The sequence below is a fragment of the Erythrolamprus reginae genome, chromosome 1 (assembly GCF_031021105.1).
Source record: "Erythrolamprus reginae isolate rEryReg1 chromosome 1, rEryReg1.hap1, whole genome shotgun sequence".
NCBI classification, from domain to species: domain Eukaryota; kingdom Metazoa; phylum Chordata; class Lepidosauria; order Squamata; family Dipsadidae; genus Erythrolamprus; species Erythrolamprus reginae.
Window position 1 is genome coordinate 91,371,223 of NC_091950.1, and position 20,667 is coordinate 91,391,889.

At 38.7% G+C, this 20,667-nt stretch overlaps 1 protein-coding gene across 3 annotated transcripts in view; it reads left to right on the top strand.

The window, feature by feature from the left end:
* Positions 1 to 20,667, top strand: part of ACTN1 (actinin alpha 1) — a 144,559-nt gene that overhangs the window by 75,949 nt on the left and 47,943 nt on the right. For all 3 annotated transcript variants that reach the window (XM_070758792.1, XM_070758782.1, XM_070758800.1), the window contains exons 3-6: positions 7,985 to 8,104; positions 13,653 to 13,739; positions 16,728 to 16,815; positions 20,463 to 20,541. In XM_070758792.1, coding sequence (XP_070614893.1) covers positions 7,985 to 8,104; positions 13,653 to 13,739; positions 16,728 to 16,815; positions 20,463 to 20,541 — 374 coding nt within the window. The remainder of the gene's footprint in view (positions 1 to 7,984; positions 8,105 to 13,652; positions 13,740 to 16,727; positions 16,816 to 20,462; positions 20,542 to 20,667) is intronic.

The window sequence follows — 20,667 nt, forward strand, 5'->3', positions numbered from 1 at the left end:
ATAATGAATCTAGCTCCCCCATTGACTTTGCTTGTCAGAAGATCATAATATTTATATTTATTTATTTATTTTTATTTGTTTGTTTTGTCAAGTACATATTGGTGGTATGCAAAGATATAATAATATTCCTATACATGATACTAGTAAAAAAGAGACATTAGGACAGGGGACGGAAGGCAGGCTGGTGCACTTATGCACGCCCCTTACTGGGGATCAACTTGATTGTAACCCATCACAAATAAGAACCAGTTGCTAAGCATCCAAATTTTGATCACGTGACCATGGAGTGGCTGCAACGGTTGTGAGTGTGAAAAGTGATCCTAAGTCATTTTTTTTCTGTGCCGTTGTAACTTCCAATGGTCACTAAATGAAAAGGTTGTAAATTGAGGATTACTTGCATAGAACTTGGATTGCTCTTCTACAACCAAAGGCCTCGGAGAAAGCCACAAGTGGTCCTCCTTCCTCTGCAGAATTTAAATGCAAAATGTCGAATGGTCCATGTCCTGTGGCTTTCTTTGAAGTCTTCCAGAACCAGCCTGAATTCGTCACTCTTGTTATTTATTCCTGACTTGTTTATCTTGCCAGTGAAGTGCTCACTCATGCATGGGGAAGGAGAGGAAAGCCAAGAGGAAGCAGTTTACAGTGATAGGCAGAAGGCAAATAATTCTTTTTTTTCTTTTTCTTTTTAAATATTTTTATTAATTTCCCACTTTTAAAAAAAAGAAAACACAATGGTAAGTACAGACGAAAATAAACAATTAAATTAGTGATAGTATATACAGATATTAGCATTATATTAGCATTAAAGTCACTGTATTCATATTATATTAATTATACACTAGACTGAAGTATATAAATTAGTACACGCTTTTTTCCATTAACAAAATAATTTCATATATACTTCAATGCAGGCTATATTGCCCCCCCCCCAAAAAAAATTGTCAAGTCTAGATTTTACTTATTACATACTTCAAAATATTTAAGAAAGTAAAAATTATAAACAAATTAACATTATTTAAAAATCCTGTAAAGCAAAAACGAAACTATCTATATCTTTCTTTAATCTGAATGCATATTTTATCGTTGTATATATTTTCCCAAGTCATTTTTATTTACAGAATTCTACCATGGAATATATTTCCGTGATGTTGCATTCTCCTCTCTCTTCATCTCTTTGCCCTTTTTGCCTTTTGTTTTCTCTGCACTGCTTTCCAGATTTTGTTTAAGACTCTGGCTTGAACAATTCTTAACTTTTGGCTATCCAGGAATTTTTGTAATTATAAAACTAACAAACCACTGGTCGTGGAAAAACTGGTTATGCACACTGTGCACAGCCAAAGCGCTTCAAAATATTTTTTGCTGCGATTTAACATAGTGGTTTGCCACATTATGTGTAAGCAGGTTCCGTGGCCTCTTAAAATCTGAATGATTCCCGTTTTCCTCGGTGGAAGCCCTTTTCCTGTCTGGTAAACATGTACAGTTGGCATGTGTCACTGATCTCTTGAAAGTGTAGGACAAACCCTCACTTTGTTGTGGCATCGTCTGGTAAAGATTACTGTGACTGCCAAAGGAGAGTCAGTCAGTTCCTTGTCAGAAGGAAAGGCGGCTGTTCTCCTGCCTCTTTGAACTTCAGGTTCAGTTGCTTTTGGAAGCCGTTCAAAGTAAACACAGTAATAACGGCTGGACATGCTGCATTTGGGGAGGAAAGAACACATAACTGACGAACAGCAAAAGACTACAGACGGGAATCCTTTGCAAGAAGGGAGATCCCATTCATCTCCCTCCAACTTCATCATCATCATCATCATCTATTTATTTATTTATTTATTTACCTATTTACTTACTTACTTACTTACTTACTTACTTACTTACTTACTTACTTACTTATTTACTTATTTACTTACTTACTTTACTTACTTACTTACTTACTTACTTTACTTACTTACTTATTTATTTACTTACTTACTTACTTATTTACTTATTTACTTACTTACTTTACTTACTTACTTACTTACTTTACTTACTTACTTACTTACTTACTTACTTACTTTACTTACTTACTTACTTTACTTACTTACTTACTTTACTTACTTACTTACTTTACTTACTTACTTACTTATTTACTTATTTACTTACTTACTTACTTACTTACTTACTTTACTTACTTACTTACTTACTTACTTACTTACTTACTTACTTACTTACTTACTGTACTTACTTACTTACTTACTTACTTACCTTACTTACTTACTTACTTATTTACTTATTAGAGTTGAAAGGGATCTTGCAGGTCATCAAGTCCAACCCCGTGCTTAAGCAGGAAGTCCTACAGCACCCCAGCCAAGTGACAGTCCAATTGTTTGTTTGCTTGTTGCTGCTGGGGGATATGTTAACATGGAATATTAATTAACTAATTAATCAATTAATCAATCAATCCATTCATTCGATTTTTATGCCACCCACTCTCTAGGGACTCTGGGTGGCTCGCAACAAAAGATAAACATCCAAAATACTAAAAAAAAAAACCCCTATAAAACAGTTTAAAAACAATTAAAATAAAACAATGAAACGCATGCATACATATATGGCTGGATCTCAGTGGTTATCATCATCAGGTCTTTACTGCTTTCCGGAAGGCCAGCAGAGTGGGGGTAGTTTGGATCTCAGGAGTTAACTGGTTCCATAGAGTCAGAGCAGCCACAGAGAAGGCCCTCCCCCGCTGACCCACAAGGCAACACTGTTTAGCTGACAAGACCTGGAGAAGACCAACCCTGTGGACCCTTGCTGGTCACTGTGTGGTAGAAGGCGGTCTCAAAGATAGTCTGGCCTATTGAAAATATACACATACAAATACTAATTAGAAATATACCCAAAAGGGAAAGACCGGCTTCAAACATGAGGTTCCAGAGGTTCTGTTTCAGATAAGAACATTTGTTCCTTTTTTTGTCTGCCACTAAACTTAAAATCTTTTGTCTAAAAAGTTTTTGCCCACCTCAGACATAATTCATTGATGATATCTTTGTGACTGTGGTGCAGATATATGAATTTGCAGAGGTAACTGCTAGCCATCGATTGATAACCCTGACTCATTTGGGGGAGGGGGAAACGATACTGTACATGTGAGTTGTAATAAGCAGAGTAATCAGTGGGTATGTGGCAGGCAAAAAAAAAATATTTTTGATGGGCAAAAAGAAACTAGAAGCCTGATGAGCCGTGACTTAGTACAACAAACCCTAGAATGTTTTAGTTATTCTGGATTTTACATTTAAAAAATCCAGAAGAGTGTTTAGAACAGTGATGGCGAACCTAAGGCATGGGTGCCACAGGTGGCATGTGGAGCTATATCTGCTGGCACATGAGCCATTACCCTAGCTCACCTCCAATATGCATGTGCATGCCATGCTCACCCGGAGGCTCTGGGGGGGCATTTTCTACTTCCTGGGGAGGGTGAAAAATGGGACACTCTGGGCCCACCAGAGTTTGAGAAATGGACTATTTCAGGCCTCCAGAGGGCCTCGGAAGCCATTTTCGCCTTCCCCAGGCATTGAATTATGGGTGTGCGCACTTGCGCATGTTTATTATTTTATTTATTTATTTATTTATTTTGTCCAATATACAATGAGGGTTTTAGTGTGTGTGTGTGTGTGTATATGTATATATATATATCACGGGTACAGGTATGACGGTCTTGGTATATTCGGGTTTCTTCCCGTGTAGGATTTGGAAATTTCTGGCGACGTTTCGATGAGGTCTCACTCATCATCTTCAGGCTGGTGTTTCTGTCCTTTTTCTCAGGCGAAGACTGCAGTCTTCGCCTGAGAAAAAGGACAGAAACACCAGCCTGAAGATGATGAGTGAGACCTCATCGAAACGTCGCCAGAAATTTCCAAATCCTACACGGGAAGAAACCCGAATATACCAAGACCGTCATATATATATATATATATATATATATATATATATATATATGTCACATGTTTAAGCTGAATTTGAAAATTAAGGGAGACTAGGATAGATCTATTTCGGCCTTATTTTGGCCTCATCAGCTAGCCATACCCACTGGGACTTGAACCTGCAACCTTTGCCTTGTAAGGCAGAGAATTATCCTCTAGGCTACAGTATCCAATCCCTTCAGCTCTGTACCAGGGAAGGGTTACATTTTGTGTCGAATCACCCTGGTATATTGAAGGAACATCACAGCTCCTTTTTTTGCCTCTCGGCCCAACCCAGGGCCATTTCCGAGGCAGTTAATTTTATTGATAGCCGACAATTCTATCTGTATGTATCACATGTTTAAGCTGAATTTGAAAATTAAGGGAGACTAGGATAGATCTATTTCGGCCTTATTTTGGCCTCATCAGCTAGCCATACCCACGGGGACTTGAACCTGCAACCTTTGCCTTGTATATATATATGACGGTCTTGGTATATTTGGGTTTCTTCCCGTGTAGGATTTGGAAATTTCTGGCGACGTTTCGACGAGGTCCCACTCGTCATTTTCAGGCTGGTGTTTCTGTCCTTGTTCTAGGGTGAACATGGAACAGGGACAGAAACACCAGCCTGAAGATGACGAGTGGGACCTCGTCGAAATGTTGCCAGAAATTTCCAAATCCTACACGGGAAGAAACCCGAATATACCAAGACCGTCATACCTGTACCCGTGAAAATCTTTGAAAACAAATATGTATATATATATATTTATATATATATATATATATATATATATATATATATATATATATATATACATACATACATACATACACATACGCACGCACGCACACACACACACACACACACACACACACAATAGAACCCCGACTTACGAGACTAATTGGTTCCGGAAGGAGGCTCGTAAGTCGGAACGCTCGTATGACGAAACATTGTTTCCCATAGGAAACAATGTAAAGTCAATTAATCCGTGCAACAAAAAAAAAACCCGCTGCCGCCGAACGCGGAAGTTAGCGTTTGGCTTCAGGACACAGCTGTGAAGCGGCGTGGGTGTTTTAAAACGTCGCAGCCGGCCTGGGGGGCTCGGGGGCTTCCCCCCGAGCCCCCCAGGCCGGCTGCAATGTTTTAAAACACGCGCGCCACTTTGCAGCTGTCTCCTGAAGCCAAACGCTAACTTCCGCGTTCGACTTCAGGAGACAGCTGCGAAGCGGCGCGGGTGTTTTAAAATGTCGCAGCCGGCCTGGGGGGCTCGGGGGCTTCCCCCCGAGCCCCCCAGGCCGGCTGCGATGTTTTAAAACACGCGCGCCACTTCGCAGCTGTCTCCTGAAGCCAAACGCTAACTTCCGCGTTCGGCTTCAGGAGACAGCTCCGAAGCGGCACGCGTGTTTTAAAAGGTTGCAGCCGGCCTGGGGGGCTTGCCAGCACCCCAGCGAGCCCCCCAGGCCGGCTGCAACCTTTTAAAACACGCAGGATACGAGCGCCAAGGAGCTGTCTCATGAAGCCGAACGCGGAAGTTAGCGTTCGGCTTCAGGAGACAGCTCCTTGGCGCTCAAATAAATATAAGCTTGGAACTTCAGCCTGATGATGGTGAATGTGATTTCACCGAAACGTTGCATAGACATGCAAAATATTACACAGGGCAAAACCCGAACTCAGAACAATCTACATACATATACCCGTGAAAATTTACAAAAACACACACACATATATATATATATATATATATATATATATATATATATATATATATATATATATATGTTTTCGTAGATTTTCACGGGTACAGGTATGACGGTCTTGGTATATTCGGTTTTCTTCCCGTGTAGGATTTGGAAATTTCTGGCAACGTTTCGATGAGGTCTCACTCATCATCTTCAGGCTGGTGTTTCTGTCCTTTTTCTCAGGCGAAGACTCAGTCTTCGCCTGAGAAAAAGGACAGAAACACCAGCCTGAAGATGATGAGTGAGACCTCATCGAAACGTTGCCAGAAATTGTTTTCGTAGATTTTCACGGGTACAGGTATGACGGTCTTGGTATATTCGGGTTTCTTCCCGTGTAGGATTTGGATCCTACACGGGAAGAAACCCGAATATACCAAGACCGTCATATATATATATATACACACACACACACACACACACACACAGTAAAATACATGATGAAGGTTATAGAGGAGATACTCATAGTAAAATATATCTATGAAAGAATAGAAAAGAAGATATAGCAATAGAACATATCAATGAAAGAATAGAAGAAGAGATATAGGAATAGAAGGAAGGTATAGGAGATATAGGAGAGCAATAGGATAGGGGACAGAAGGCACTCTAGTGCACTTGTACTCGCCCCTTACTGACCTCTTAGGAATCTGGATAGGTCAACCGTAGATAATCTAAGGGTAAAGTGTTGGGGGTTTGGGGATGGCACTATGTGTGATAGCACACACAAATGCACTTTTGGCACCCAAGGAAAAAAAGATTCGCCATCACTGGTCTAGAACAAGGCTGGTCCATGTTGCCCTATCCTCCTCTGTGGCTCCCAGTGCAGCATATCCCACCCGCCTGCCCACCCCTCTTATTTTCCAGAGCCCTCTCTTCCTCATCTGCATTGCTGTCCCTGATGTTGTTGCAGCACAGCACATTTCCCTGGGCCAGCCTGTCTCCAGATCTTCTCACCATGTTTTTCTTTGCTGCCTCTCCTTCGCCATCGGTGTCCTTGGCTTTTTCCCTGCTCCCGCTGCCTCCTGTATCAAACCAATTTTGTCTGGATAAAAACAGCTTCATTTTGTTTTCTGCATGGGCCAAAACTCCCGAAGCGTGTATGTTTCCATTCAGGCATAGACCACCCATAAGCAGCTGTTCCCTGCACCAAGCAGTTTGCACATCTTTAGAAAATGAAATCTCAATGAAAACTGCCATGACAACTTAATTCTGCTTTTATTTACTTCTGTATACACTTCCAATTCCCCATTATGAAGACAATTGAGCACATTTGTTTAGAAACTGTATTCTGTCTAGGCTAGTCCCTTAGAAAATGTATCGGCATTGTATATGATATTTTATAGGGGGAAAAGTATACTGCTCAAAAAAATAAAGGGAACACTCAAATAACACGTCCTAGATCTGAATGAATGAAATATTCTCATTGAATACTTTGTTCGGTACAAAGTTGAATGTGCACAATAGCATGTGAAATTGATTGTCAATCAGTGTTGCTTCCTAAGTGGACAGTTTGATTTCACAGAAGTTTGATTTACTTGGAGTTATATTGTGTGGTTTAAGTGTTCCCTTTATTTTTTTGAGCAGTGTATATTGGGCATATGTATTGAAATACATGTTAGGGGAAATCAGGAGGCCAGTCCTCCTTGAAGCAATGCCCCTTTGGAATAAGAGATAATTGCATGTTCCTTCTTTTATTTATTTATTTTTGTAATTGTCTTCATTACACAGTTATAAAGCTTACACAGTATTGACCATAGCTACATTGATTATTACAGTATTGAGGGAACATTGTACCATTGACTATTGAGGAAACAAGGCAAGAAATATCAATATTAGTTATGATTTAAAACATTAATAAGCATAACATTATTTGGCTTTTTCATCCAGAATTGAATACAAAAAAACCCCCACTGCATGTTGTATCAAAATACAATAAAGGCTTTGATCTCAAGTTGATTATTTGCTATTAAGATCTCCACTGTTGGAAAAGGAAAAGAGAAAATAAACAAAGAAAATTTGAAGACAGTTTAATCTCAGTCCTGCTTGTGACCATGTATGATTATCTTAGCTTTATTGTTCCCCTAAAGTACTGCTTAGTATAACTTGTCACTTGAAGGAAGTAGTCGAATAGATGATTCCCCTACATGATTAAATGGTACAATCAGGTATTTACAAAATTACAACTAAAAAAATCCCAATTGACCAGTTGTGATTTTACAGGGAAGATTTCTTTGTGTGGTATATGAATTCTTGGTAGAGGTGAAATGAAGGATTTCATTAAAAAAATATATATTTTTTTTTCTCAACCTGATTAGGTGAACGTTTGGCTAAGCCAGAAAGAGGCAAAATGCGAGTGCACAAAATCTCAAATGTGAACAAAGCTCTGGATTTTATCGCTAGCAAAGGAGTCAAGCTGGTCTCCATTGGAGCTGAAGGTAAGCAGCATTTACTTTAAGCAGGAACTGGACAGTAGCAATAATGAACCTGCTTTTATTTGATACACCTTCAATATTAGATGCATTGCTAGGAAATAATGTGTTTCCGAAATGTGGACTTCACATTTGAAGACCAACCAATGAAGGAGTCTTAGAATAGCTGAAAGCAGTTTTTGGCTGCTATCCACACATTCATTCATTATATTAATTTGTATCCTGCTTAGTCACCAAAAACCAGGTGTATAGACACATGCTCTCTGTGTTCCTTCTAAAGGATTATTATCCTGTCTCATTATCTTTTATTTGGGGGAAGAAGAGAAAAGGAAGAATCCAATGCCTTTGTTCATCTTAGAAAAAAATATTGCTTGTGGATTTTCTAATCCCAGAACCTGATGAACCAAATACAGTGGTGCCTCTACTTATGAACTTAATTCGTTCTGTGACCAGGTTCTTAGGTAGAAAAGTTTGTAAGAAGAGGCAATTTTTCCCATAGGAATCAATGTAAAAGCAAATAATGCGTGCGATTGGGGAAGCCACAGGGAGGGTGGAGGCGCTGTTTCCTCCCAGGAGATTCTTAGAGAGGTCCCATGGAGGCTTCTTCCCGCCTTTTCCGGCCCTGTTTCCTCCCTGAAGATTCCTAGAGAGGCCCCAACCTCCAGGAGCTCTCTGCAGGCTTTCTTTTGCCCACTTCATTTTTGTGAAAAAAATGGGCGAAACCAGTCCATTTTTCACAAAATTGGTATGTTTTTGCCTTCTAATTACCCCATCTAGCATGTCTGGAGGAGGAATTCTGGGAGTTAAAATCCACTAGTCTTAAAGCTGTCAAGTTAGAAGTTTTTTAAAAAGTGTACACGGTTGTAAAAACTATACATGTTTGTACAGAAAGTATTCTGCTACACTGTTTTTTTATTAAATAATATATTATTACACCATTTGGTTCAGAATACTTTTTTCCTTGTTTCCCCCCTCTAAATTCTAGGTGCATCTTATACTTTGAAAAATATGGTAAATTCTTATCAATAGCACAAAAACAGTCCACATTTTGTAGTAAAGCGGGCTGCAACATGGAGTGTAAACACATTTTTATTCTCTGGATGCATTTCCACCATATTTCCTATTTATGTACATATAAAATAAGTTCATAAATCCTCTTTGAAATCCTGATACAAAAAAATAATAATCCTGTGATCCTCCTATGTAAAAAAAAAAGAAGATAATGGAACATCAGAGTTAAAGTGCTATAACAGGGTTATACATTTCAGGGCATTTTGGAGCCCTTTTGAAGAATCCAGTTTTATTATGAATATTCAGTGGTTATTTTCCTTTTGAAAGAACTGAGCACCAAACAGATGGAAATTGTGTCTTTATTTGTATATTCTGTTCACAAAGACTTATTGTAGTAAAATCAATTATATGGAAATACACTCAATAGAGCAGAACACTTGGTTTCCTCTTTCCAGCTGTTCCAGTTCTTCAAAGAGCAGCCTGTATCTTTGCACAGGCTGAATGTAGATCTAGCTGAACATTTTCCTTTATTGAGTGTGCTGTGAACAAGCACTCTGCGAGAAAGGAGAATGACAACTGCTCTAAGTTTCACACCTGAGATATTTTTGCTTGACTTTTAAAGGATTCTTTGTTATACGTTTTCACAATTACGGTACTTCTTGGAGGATTCAGATCAACCCATGTTTCATATTTCTGTCAACCCCTTTTCCTTTTAAGGGAGACATTTCATAAAGTGTGAAAGATTCAGAACAGAATCTCAATGCTCCATTGGTACGAATGCCTCAAAAGTGCCCCGTTGATTTTGAAGGAAAGTGGGGTCCATCAGCTGTACTAAAGATTCTTCACAATGCACATCTCTCCTGTTCTCCTATTTTGAATCCCTTTAAAGCAGTGTTTCCCAACCTTGGCAACTTGAAGATATTTGGACTTCAACTCCCAGAATTCTGGGAGTTGAAGTCCAGATATCTTCAAGTTGCCAAGGTTGGGAAACACTGCTTTAAAGACTATTAGCCTTTTCTTTGTTATATCAGAATTCTGGAATTTCAAGATAAAACAGATTTGCTCCATGCTTAACCCGTGCAACAGAATGAACATATCTTCACATACATATTTTACATATGAACAGATTTGCTCCATGCTTAACCCGTGCAACAGAATGAACGTATCTTCACATTTGATATAAAGATATATTCATGACACCAGAATGACAGCATTAGTTTTGTGATGGAGAACAATATATGCAAGATAATTACCAACTTTGGCAAAAAAAAACACCAAACTGTTGCTCCCTAGCAACAGTTCTTTTATTTATGAATCTGTCTTGAAGGTTTCTTTGTGACTTATCATATTTTTATTGTTGCAAAATAGTTGAATATTGGAATGAGGTGATAGAATCATGCAGGAACACAATTTTGGATGCAAATTGTTATCCCTGACTGTTTCTTTCAGAACTTGTTTTTAATTATTTCTATTGCTGCTACCCATTCATAGATAATACAAAGAACTAATCTGGAACAGCTGACATTTGAATGAAGTTGTCTTCTATTGGCACAATTGTTAATCCTGCCCTCCGTCATGAATTTGCAGTTTTACTTCCCTTGGAATGCTTTTGGACTGTTGGTTGATTTTATTGTTTGTCACGAACTCAACCAAATATTTAGACTGGATTTGGGATTTTTATCTATTTATTGAGCCCTTCCTAAAGATCTGGGACAGACAGAAGTTGATGTTTGATAGTGCTAAATGTTAAATGAGGTATCGTCACAGGATGTAAGCTGTTACGAGTAAAGCTGCCTTTTGCAATTGATTGATAGAGTGAAACTGTCAATGCCGATGGTGTTCAAATGTGGTGTTGCTGCTTTGGAATTACACCCAAGGTGCCTATTACTATTGATACTACCTTTGCTTTCTGTTGTTGTTGTTATGGTTTGTCACACAGTCTTGCCAGATGTTCAATCTGGATTTGGCATTTTTGTCTACCTATCCTTTAGGCATATGTGGATATTTGATGGTATTGTTATGGTTCATCACATAGCCAGATGTTCAGATTGAACTCTCTGAAATTTACATCTCACCATATTTTTCATGGGAGAGACACTCGGTCTGACTCCTGATGAGACCAGTTTAATATAGTTGAACCTCTGGCATAACTCTCATCTTTCTCAGAGCAAACAGGGCCCACAACCACATTGTGGTAGTGCCCCCCCAACAACACTGGGTGTGTTGTTATTAGTATTATTGCTGCTGCTGTTGTTGTTATTATTATTTATTAGATTTGCATGCCGCCCTCCGAAGACTCGGGGAGGCTATATTATTATTATTATTATTATTATTATTATTATTATTATTATTATTATTACTGAATTAGCAACTTTATATATGAACCTGCTGTTAATACTGATGTGATTTATTGGAGTGAATCCTTCAGCTGATCTAGGCAATTCTTTTGAACTGCTGAACATTTCAAAACAATAGTGTTTGTCTGCTAGGCAGGTAGATAAAAAAAACACCTTAACACTTGTTAATATACCTTAAGGTAATGGCATTTGGATTGGGTGGGCTTGATAGACATTTTTTCATGTAATCAAGTTTGAATTAATTAAAATAATTAACACCTTTCTGGATTAAACAGAAAAGGTTTTTCCCCCCCCATCACATAACATTTTTAGTTTGATGCAAAAATATATGTTATATCCCAAACTGTATAACAAACAACCACATAAGTAAATTCAGTGACTTTACCACCTGCATTTAATTCCTTCACTCTTACCTTCTCTGTTCCTACCACCCATAGCAACAGTGGGTTTCTATATCATTCCTTTCCCAGGGCAATATTCCATGAATTTCATTCATGATCCAGGAAATCTTATGCAATAGACGAGTGTTTAAGAAATCACAATATTCTGTTGTTTTGCTGTAAAGAAGGATATACTGTAGCTTCAACTCTATGGAGTTTTAAGTGGAGCAGAAATGTTTATGGAAGTGCCAGAATCTTATGGTAAATTTTCAGCTGCAGGGTCACAGCTATTAGAGCAGCGGTCCCCAAAGTACGGCCCGCGGGCCACATGCGGCCCGCTGAGGCCATTTATCTGGCCCGCCGGTCTTTTCCAAGGCAGCACTGGAAAAGCAGTGAGAACGTCCCCCTCAATCTCATCATATCCGAGGTAAAGTAAGGCTTGCCGAAAGCCGAGCTGGGCACAACACACACACACACCCACACCTGCTAGCTCCCGTTTTCTGAATGGGGATTGAATGGGAGCCCAGGATCGGAGGGTGGAGGCTTGTCGGGTGAGTCCTCTGCGGGGAGAGAAGAGGGAGGGTGAAAGAGGGAAAACAGAGAGAGAGAAGTGGAGAGAAAGAAAGAAAAGGGAAAGGGAAGGGAAAAAGAGCGAGGGAAAGAGAAGTGGAGAGGAAGGAGGGAGGGAGGGAAGGGAGGGAGGGAAGGAAGGAAGGAAGGGGGAGAAAGAGAGGGAGAGAGAAAGGGAGGGAGGAAGAGAGATAGCAAGAGAGATAGCAAGAGGGAGAGAAAGAAAACAAGAGAGAGAGAGACAAAGAAATAAGGTATGTGCAGTGTGCACAGGAATCTGTTCATAGATTTTTTTACAGTCCGGCCCTCCAACAGTCCGAGGGACAGTGAACTGGCCCCCTGTGTAAAAGGTTTGGGGACCCCTGTATTAGAGGAACTGACTAGCTAATATCCTCGAGGGGAACCAAGATCTCCTGGGAATCTCTGAGCATCATATTGCCCAGAAAGACTATCTGATTTCTTTCTCCTGACTACCTTCAAGATTCTTTTACCAGTTGATAGGAACTAAACTTCCTTTTGTGGGCTGATGTCAACACAGGAATTGTGTAACAGCTGTAAACAAGCAGCCTATTTCTAAATATTACAAATTGTGAAAGGGGGCTAATTCAACCAAACCAAATCATATTTTTTTAAACATTGACTGAGCCCAGCTGTTGTTTCTGGTTTTTAAAAACAGGTTCCCATGCCAGCCTTCTGAAAGCAGGATGTGCTAAAACTTTAAACTGCAAACTGTCTTGAGCAGTCAAAAAGGAAGGCATCATATACAACAGTCAAATAAATAAATAAATGGAAAGATACTAAAAAAAGAAAACCAAACCATTCAAATCAGACCAGTGGAGCAATAGGTGGAGCGAATGGAATGATTGTTTTTTAATAGGTTTTTTTTTGGGGTGGGGGGGTGGGGGGGTAGACTTTAATTAATTGGATCCAAGATATTGTATATTGTTTATTATATGTTGTAAGCTGCCCTGAGCATAAAAGTCCAATAAATAAATAAAATAAAATAAATAAATATGCATTCAGAAGATTTTGATCTTTCTTCTCCTTGGTGGAAGATTGCTGATCTTCTTTAAAACTTCAAAGAGTTTTATGTGCCTTTTGCTCCTTTTCTCATCATAGGTTTCAGGGGGTGTCTAGCTTTGCTGCTGGATTAATCATTTTTTTAAAGAACATGCTTGTTTGTTTTTGGTTGTTCAATTGCTGCATTTCTTTCTTTCTTTCTTTCTCTTTTTACAGAGATAGTTGATGGGAATGCAAAAATGACCCTTGGCATGATTTGGACCATCATCCTTCGTTTTGCCATTCAGGATATCTCAGTAGAAGGTAAATCCCAACAGGTTCTCATCTCTTCCAAGGATGGTTACGACGAGGAAGAGTCATAAGTTACGAGTTAATGCAAGCTGCCTCCAGGAAAGAACATGAAACCTATACTCTGAATGAAGGATACTTGCATGTCAGCTAGAAGTTAGTGTCCCTGCTTGATTATTTGCATTGAGGTTGCTGATTCTATTTACGAAATGCAGAGTTAATGAGTTCCAAGTCTGGATTCCCTGACTTAGCAGAAGAGTCATGGACACAGGCTGACAGTTTTCATGACGTTGTAGAGCAGGCTTCACTTTATTATTCTGAACCTGCCCAGGCATTAAGGTCTGCAGGGGAGGCAGGGTTCTTCCAAGATCTTTTCTGGCTGTCCGTATTTTGCAATAGGCTTCCTTAGGAATCTCGGTTAGTTTAGATTTTTGAAAGAGCTTCAAGATACACCTCTTTAGTTGGGCCTTTTTATTCATTTAGTATTATTGTATAGTTAGTTCATCTTGGTAATTACTGTGCTACGTTAATAGTTGTGAACTGATTTGTTTTATATGCGGCAGCGTAATTGACAGGCCTGAGAAAGAGAGAGGAGGATATGATTTTGTAGCTGGATCTGCAAAGCCCTTGGATGTGAATCCACTAAAATTCAGAGGGCTGGGAAGCTGAAAACCACTGGGAGGGGGGGGGGAACCCAATAGCAAATTAATTCCATGTTATTGTCAAGAAAACTACATGGACACATTCACATTCACATAATCACTGAGTATTTGCATTCGACAGAAAGCAAATTTGACTTCATCTCTCTGTGTTATTCTACTCAACTGAGTGCTTTTGGAAAGAGTTGAAAGAATAGCATTCTTTATTTAGAACTTAATTTTTTTAAAAGTTTAAAGAAACTGTTGTAAGGATTATCCTTCTCGGTTCAGTTCCAAATGGGAGGAAAGACACTGGATTCATGGAAGTTGCTTGGAAATAAGGTTTAATAGAATTCTTTATAGAATAGAATAAAAATAGAATGGAATGGAGTAAAGTAGAGTAGAATAGAGTAGGGCAAAGTAGAGTAGAGTAGAATAGAATTATTTATTGACCAAGTATGATTGGACCCACAAGGAATTTGTTTTGTGTGTCCAATCAATGGTGGACAATTAATGGTGGACAGGGGTAATTAATTAATTAATGGTGGACAGAAGCACCTAGCTTGAACTCCTGAACAGAAAAGGTAGATTGCATGCTTCCAGATGTTGGGTGAAGAAGAAAAAAAGACAGATATGATGAGACTCCCTTGGTTTTATGCCCTCTTGGGCCTGCCCCGGGGCCTCCCGCTCCTGTGCAAGAAATGCACTCTGATTGGCTGTCAGACTCCCATGGGACCATGCAGGGGCAACTCTGTAGGCTGTCCCAAACCTTGCTATCTGTTGTAATCTTCCCAGGTGCCATGTGGTGAGATGGGTAGAGGGCTAATCCTATCATGTCCTAAGGATGAAGGTCTTAATTCCACCACCCTGGAGCTAAAGGGTGGGCAGGGGAGCTGCAGGAAGCTACTTTGTCTTTAAAACATATTTTTCCTCATCCAGGGAAACATATTCTTCCTTTTCAGTATTTCCTAGGATATTTCATTTTTCTAAGAAAGAGATGGTTGCTAACTTCCTTCAAAACCTTAAAGAAAGAACATTTCAAATCAACACAGTGGCAGTTGCCTCAGCTGCTGCTTTCTTTTTCACTTTCAAGTGCCAACTGCCAAAACCATCATTAAATCTCAGTGAGGGAAAAATACCAGTGACTGTACTTTAAATGAGACGGATGCACCTTAAATATTGAAACCTATATTTGATCTAATGTTTAAGGCACCAGGCTAGAAACCAGCCTTAGGCATGAAAGCCAGCTGTGGGACTTTGAATCAGTCACTCATTCTCTTCCCAACTAACCTCACAGGGTGGTTGTTATGAAAATAAGAATAGGAAAGAATATTACATATGTTTGCCGCCTTGAGTTATTTATAAAAGTAATGAAGACTGGATGTAAAGGTAAAAATTAAAAATTAAGAAAGAAGATATGGATTACTATAAAATATGGGACAAATGGTATAATTGGTTAGACAAAAAGAAGGAAAATGAATCAACTATATTGCATAGAGGTGACTTTAAGGAGAATATATAGAGATAGAAAAATTGGTATAGACCAGGGGTAGGTAAAGTTGGCTCTTCTATGAATTATGGACTTCAATTCCCAGAATTCCTGAGCCAATCATGCTAGCTCAGGAATTCTGGGAGTTAAAGTCCACATGTCATAGAAGAGCCAACTTTGCCTACCCCTGGTATAGACAATAAAAGTATACAAAGGTGGAAGGTATTAATGTATTAATTAATTATACTATATATTATTTAATAACAGTCACTTATTATTAAGGAGATAGAACCAAAATACACCAAAAATAAGAATAAGAATATAATTATACTAAACAATATATAAAACTTCACAAAATATAGAAAGATATAAGTAAGAACAAGATAACTAAGAGAAGAATGGGGATTTCTCTCTTCTTTTAATCATGTTATTTTTTGTATTTTTCATTTTGTATTTTTCTTTGTTTTTTGTTGTTATGCTGTTCGTTTTGAACTTATACTCACATCTGTAAATACAATGTTTATGTTTGATTTTAATCAATAAACACACACACACACACACATATAGATATAGATATAGATAAATGTAGATTGTTCTGAGTTCAGGTTTTGCCCCATGTAATATTTTGCATGTCTATGCGACATTTCGGTATTATTAGTATCAGTATTATTAATTAAAATGTGCTGTGGCTGTTCAATCCATAAGAGTCTCGGCTGCTTACTGTTACTTTTACTATTTTACTCTGGGCTTTCAACATCAAACAGGCTTTTGGGAGATTCTGAATGAAAGGGGCCATCCACATTCTCTTCAATGGCTTCAAAGGTCAGAATGATCAAAGAAAACTTGGAACTAATGCTTGTATCTTTTGTTCTCTAGAGACATCTGCGAAAGAAGGGCTTTTGCTGTGGTGCCAGAGGAAAACGGCCCCTTACAAAAATGTGAACATCCAAAACTTTCATATTAGGTAAAGAGCATAAAGAGCAGTTCCCTGAAAATATTTCTTTTCTGATATGTCACATATCTCAGTTGCACAAATTGTGTGTGTCCCAAGTTGGAGGGGAAAAAAATCATCTAAAAGATTTGGATGCTGCTTAATGATCAACTCATCTGTTCTTAAACCTCACGCTAAGAACATTCACAATTAACACGGCCACTTAGATCAAACTGGTGGCTCGCTGGCTGGTTGTGTCACATGCTGGCTACGCCCACACCAGCTCTGCGAAGGGCATGATGACAACTTGACGCCACGACTTTGACACTTATGACTAGACAGAGGAGGATGGAGTATTTGTACTCTTGAACCTACCTTCCCATTCAGGATTTGAAAGTTGCAATTGGCTAAAGGTTTCTTCCTCTGTTACTGTGGCATCAGACACGTCTTCAAACAATGTTGCATTGATGCTACAGAAACTTCATCCTTTTTTTTACATGTATATGACAATATTCCTGTGAAACAGTTGGACCTTGTATCACAAAAACACAATGCTGCTTTCATAATTTGTTTTTTTTGTTTTTTTTGCTGACCCACATGCAATTCCCCCTGGTATTTATGTAAAAACACTGAAGCTTAAAAAAAACCCACTTTTATCCAGCCAAGATAAAGACAGGACCAGCTCAGACTATATTCCCGCTTTGCCTAAACTAAAAGTTGTCAAGATAAACATGAAAGCTGGGCTTGCTTTCCTTCTTCTTCCTCCCTTCGTCTGTTGTTAACTTAAACAACAGTTCTTTGTTATACTTGAAACATGAAAGCAATGTCGTTTCATGTTGATTTATTCAATATGCAAATGGAAAACTAATGTTATGCTGTGGTTTAGCAGTCTATGAAGAGATGTTGACAAGAATGTTTATAGGATTTCAGCTATGCCCAGTGACATGTAAAATGGCTCTTGCATTACTTACAAAGTAATTAATGCAAACAAATGAGGAGCCAAGGAAGGGAATGTAGTTGCTACTGCTACCATTTTCCCTCTCCGGGGTGGTGCAGTGGTTAGAGTGCAGCAGTGCAGACTACTTCACCTAACTGCTAGCTGTAGTTCAGCAGTTCAAATCTCGCCACTGGCTCAAGGTTGACTCAGCCTTCCATCCTTCTGAGGTGGTAAAATGAGGACCCAGATTGCCGATTCTGTAAACCACTTAGAGAGAGCTGTAAAAGCACTAGAATAGAATAGAATTTTATTGGACAAGTGTGATTGGACACACAAGGAATTTGTCTTGGTGCATATGCTCTCAGCGTACATAAAATAAAATACTGTATACATTTGTCAAGAATCATGTGGTACAACACTTAACGATTGTCATAGGGGTCAAATAAGCAATGAAGAAGCAATATTAATAAAAATCTTAGGATATAAGTAACAAGTTACAGTCATACAGTCAACATGGGAGGAAATGGGTGAAAGGAATGATGAGAAAAACTAGTAGAATAGAAGTGCAGATTTAGTAGAAAGTCTGACAGTGTTGAGGGAATTATTTGTTTAGTAGAGTGATGGCGTTCGGAAAAAAACTGTTCTTGTGTCTAGTTGTCTTGGTGTGCAGTGCTCTGTAGCGACGTTTTCAGGGTAGGAGTTGAAACAATTTGTGTCCAGGATGTGAGGGGTCAGTAAATATTTTCCCCGCCCTCTTTTTGACTCGTGCAGTATACAGGTCCTCAATGGAAGGCAGGTTGGCAGCAATTGTTTTTTCTGCAGTTCTGATTATCCTCTGAAGTCTGTGTCGGTCCTGTTGGGTTGCAGCACCAAACCAGACAGTTATAGAGGTGCAGATGACAGACTCAATGATTCCTCTGTAGAACTGTATCAGCAGCTCCTTGGGCAGTTTGAGCTTCCTGAGCTGGCGCAGAAAGAACATTCTTTGTTGTGCTTTTTTGATGATGTTTTTGATGTTAGGTGACCATTTTAGGTCTTGAGATATGATAGAACCTAGAAATTTGAAGGTCTCTACTGTTGATACTGTGTTGTCTAGTATATGAAGTGGTATATATGTCTAAATGCTATTGCTATTCTTGCCTCATATGACACATTCATTTCGAAGTACCCATTTCTCTAGCGGACTTGTTTCAGTCTATGTTTCTGTATAACTCGGTTTTGAAAGCTTGAATGATAAAGCCAAGCCTGAGTTGATCATTAATGGTGGTTGAGCCCAGCAGACCAGAATGGAAGCAATTTGTCATGTTCTAATGACATGTTTGTGTATTTACTTTCTTCACTGTTCTCCTCCTCTTGAGCCACTGAAATATAGTTAGTCAATGCAACTGCCAAAAATCTATAAAGAAGTAGAATGAAAAAAGAATATTATATCTTGAGACGCAGCATGAGTCCTTATTCTTTCATTTCTCACCTCAGTTCTGTTAAAGCACAGGTGGTCCTCGAGTTACAACCATAATTGAGCCCAAAGTTTACGTTGCTAAGTGAAACATTTTTAAGTGAGTTTGTTCCATTTTAGGACCTTTTCTTGCCACTTTTGTTAAGCAAATCACTGCGGTTGATAAATTAGTAACATGGTTGTTAAGTGAATCTGGTTTCCCCATTGACTTTGCTTGTCAGAAGGTCGCAAAATGGTCTCAAGTGACTCCACAACATTACAGCCGTCATAAATGTGAATAAGTTGCTAAGCATCCAAATTTTGATCATGTGACTGTGGGGATGCTGCAACGGTCATAAGTGTGAAAAAAGGGTCATGTCACTTTTTTCAATGACGTTGTAACTGAGTGAACTGTTGCAAGTCGAGGACCACCTGTAAATATATTTCACTCATTTAAAGAAAACAGCTCATGTCTTATGTCACACTGTATTCCTTTTCACATGATAGACAAACTGGAATCGTTATTTGCCAAAATCTGACAAAAGAAAGAGCAAAAAACCAATGTAACATTATTTTACTGCGTATACTTATTAGTGACTGATAAAACCATATGCCTTATTTATTCGGTACCACAGTTAATTCTGTACCAGGTCCTTCTAAATATGAAACTGGTTGACCTTTCAAAAGTGAATAGAAAGTTTGATTCAATTCAAGTAAAATTAACTTCTAAATGTAAAAGTGGTTTACACTGTAAACCGCTTAGAAAGATCTGTAAAGCACTGTGAAGTGGTATATAAGTCTAAATGCTATTGCTAACTTGTCCCCCGCCCCCAATGTGTTGACCCACAATTTGAATTGCCCTGATTCTTGACTGTCCTGGCTCAGGATGAAGAGAGTTGTAAGTTAATAGCATTTGTAATTTTGGAAGATAGCAATAGTAATAGCATTTAGATTTATATACCACTTTACAGTGCATTATAGCACTCTTAATCAGGTTTCAGAGTCAGCATATTGTCCCCAACAATCTGGGTTCTCACTTTACCAACCTCTGAAGCATGGACAGCTGAGTCAACCATGAGGCGGTGAGACTTGAACTGCTGGCAGCTGACAGTTAGCAGAGGTAGCCCAGAGTACTGTGTTCTAATCATTGCCCCACCAAATCTCATGCCATCTAAATCAGCCATATTCTTTCTACTCAGTTGTGTGCACAGAGAACACTATTGATTTAGACTATTTTCAGCTTCGTTTCAAATTAGTCGTCTTGTACATCTGAAGAATATACCTAATTATGTTTCATTTCTCTTATAGCTGGAAGGATGGTCTTGGTTTTTGTGCGTTGATCCACAGACATCGTCCAGAACTGATTGATTATGGAAAACTAAGAAAGGTACTTTGGGCTGTCTTAAGCTCATCAATCCCAAAAGAATAAAACCTTTGTATACTTTTACCTAAGGTGAAATAGATTCTCCTCCTGTGCTAAATGAAATAAATAAAACTTGAAGGTTTTCCTAAA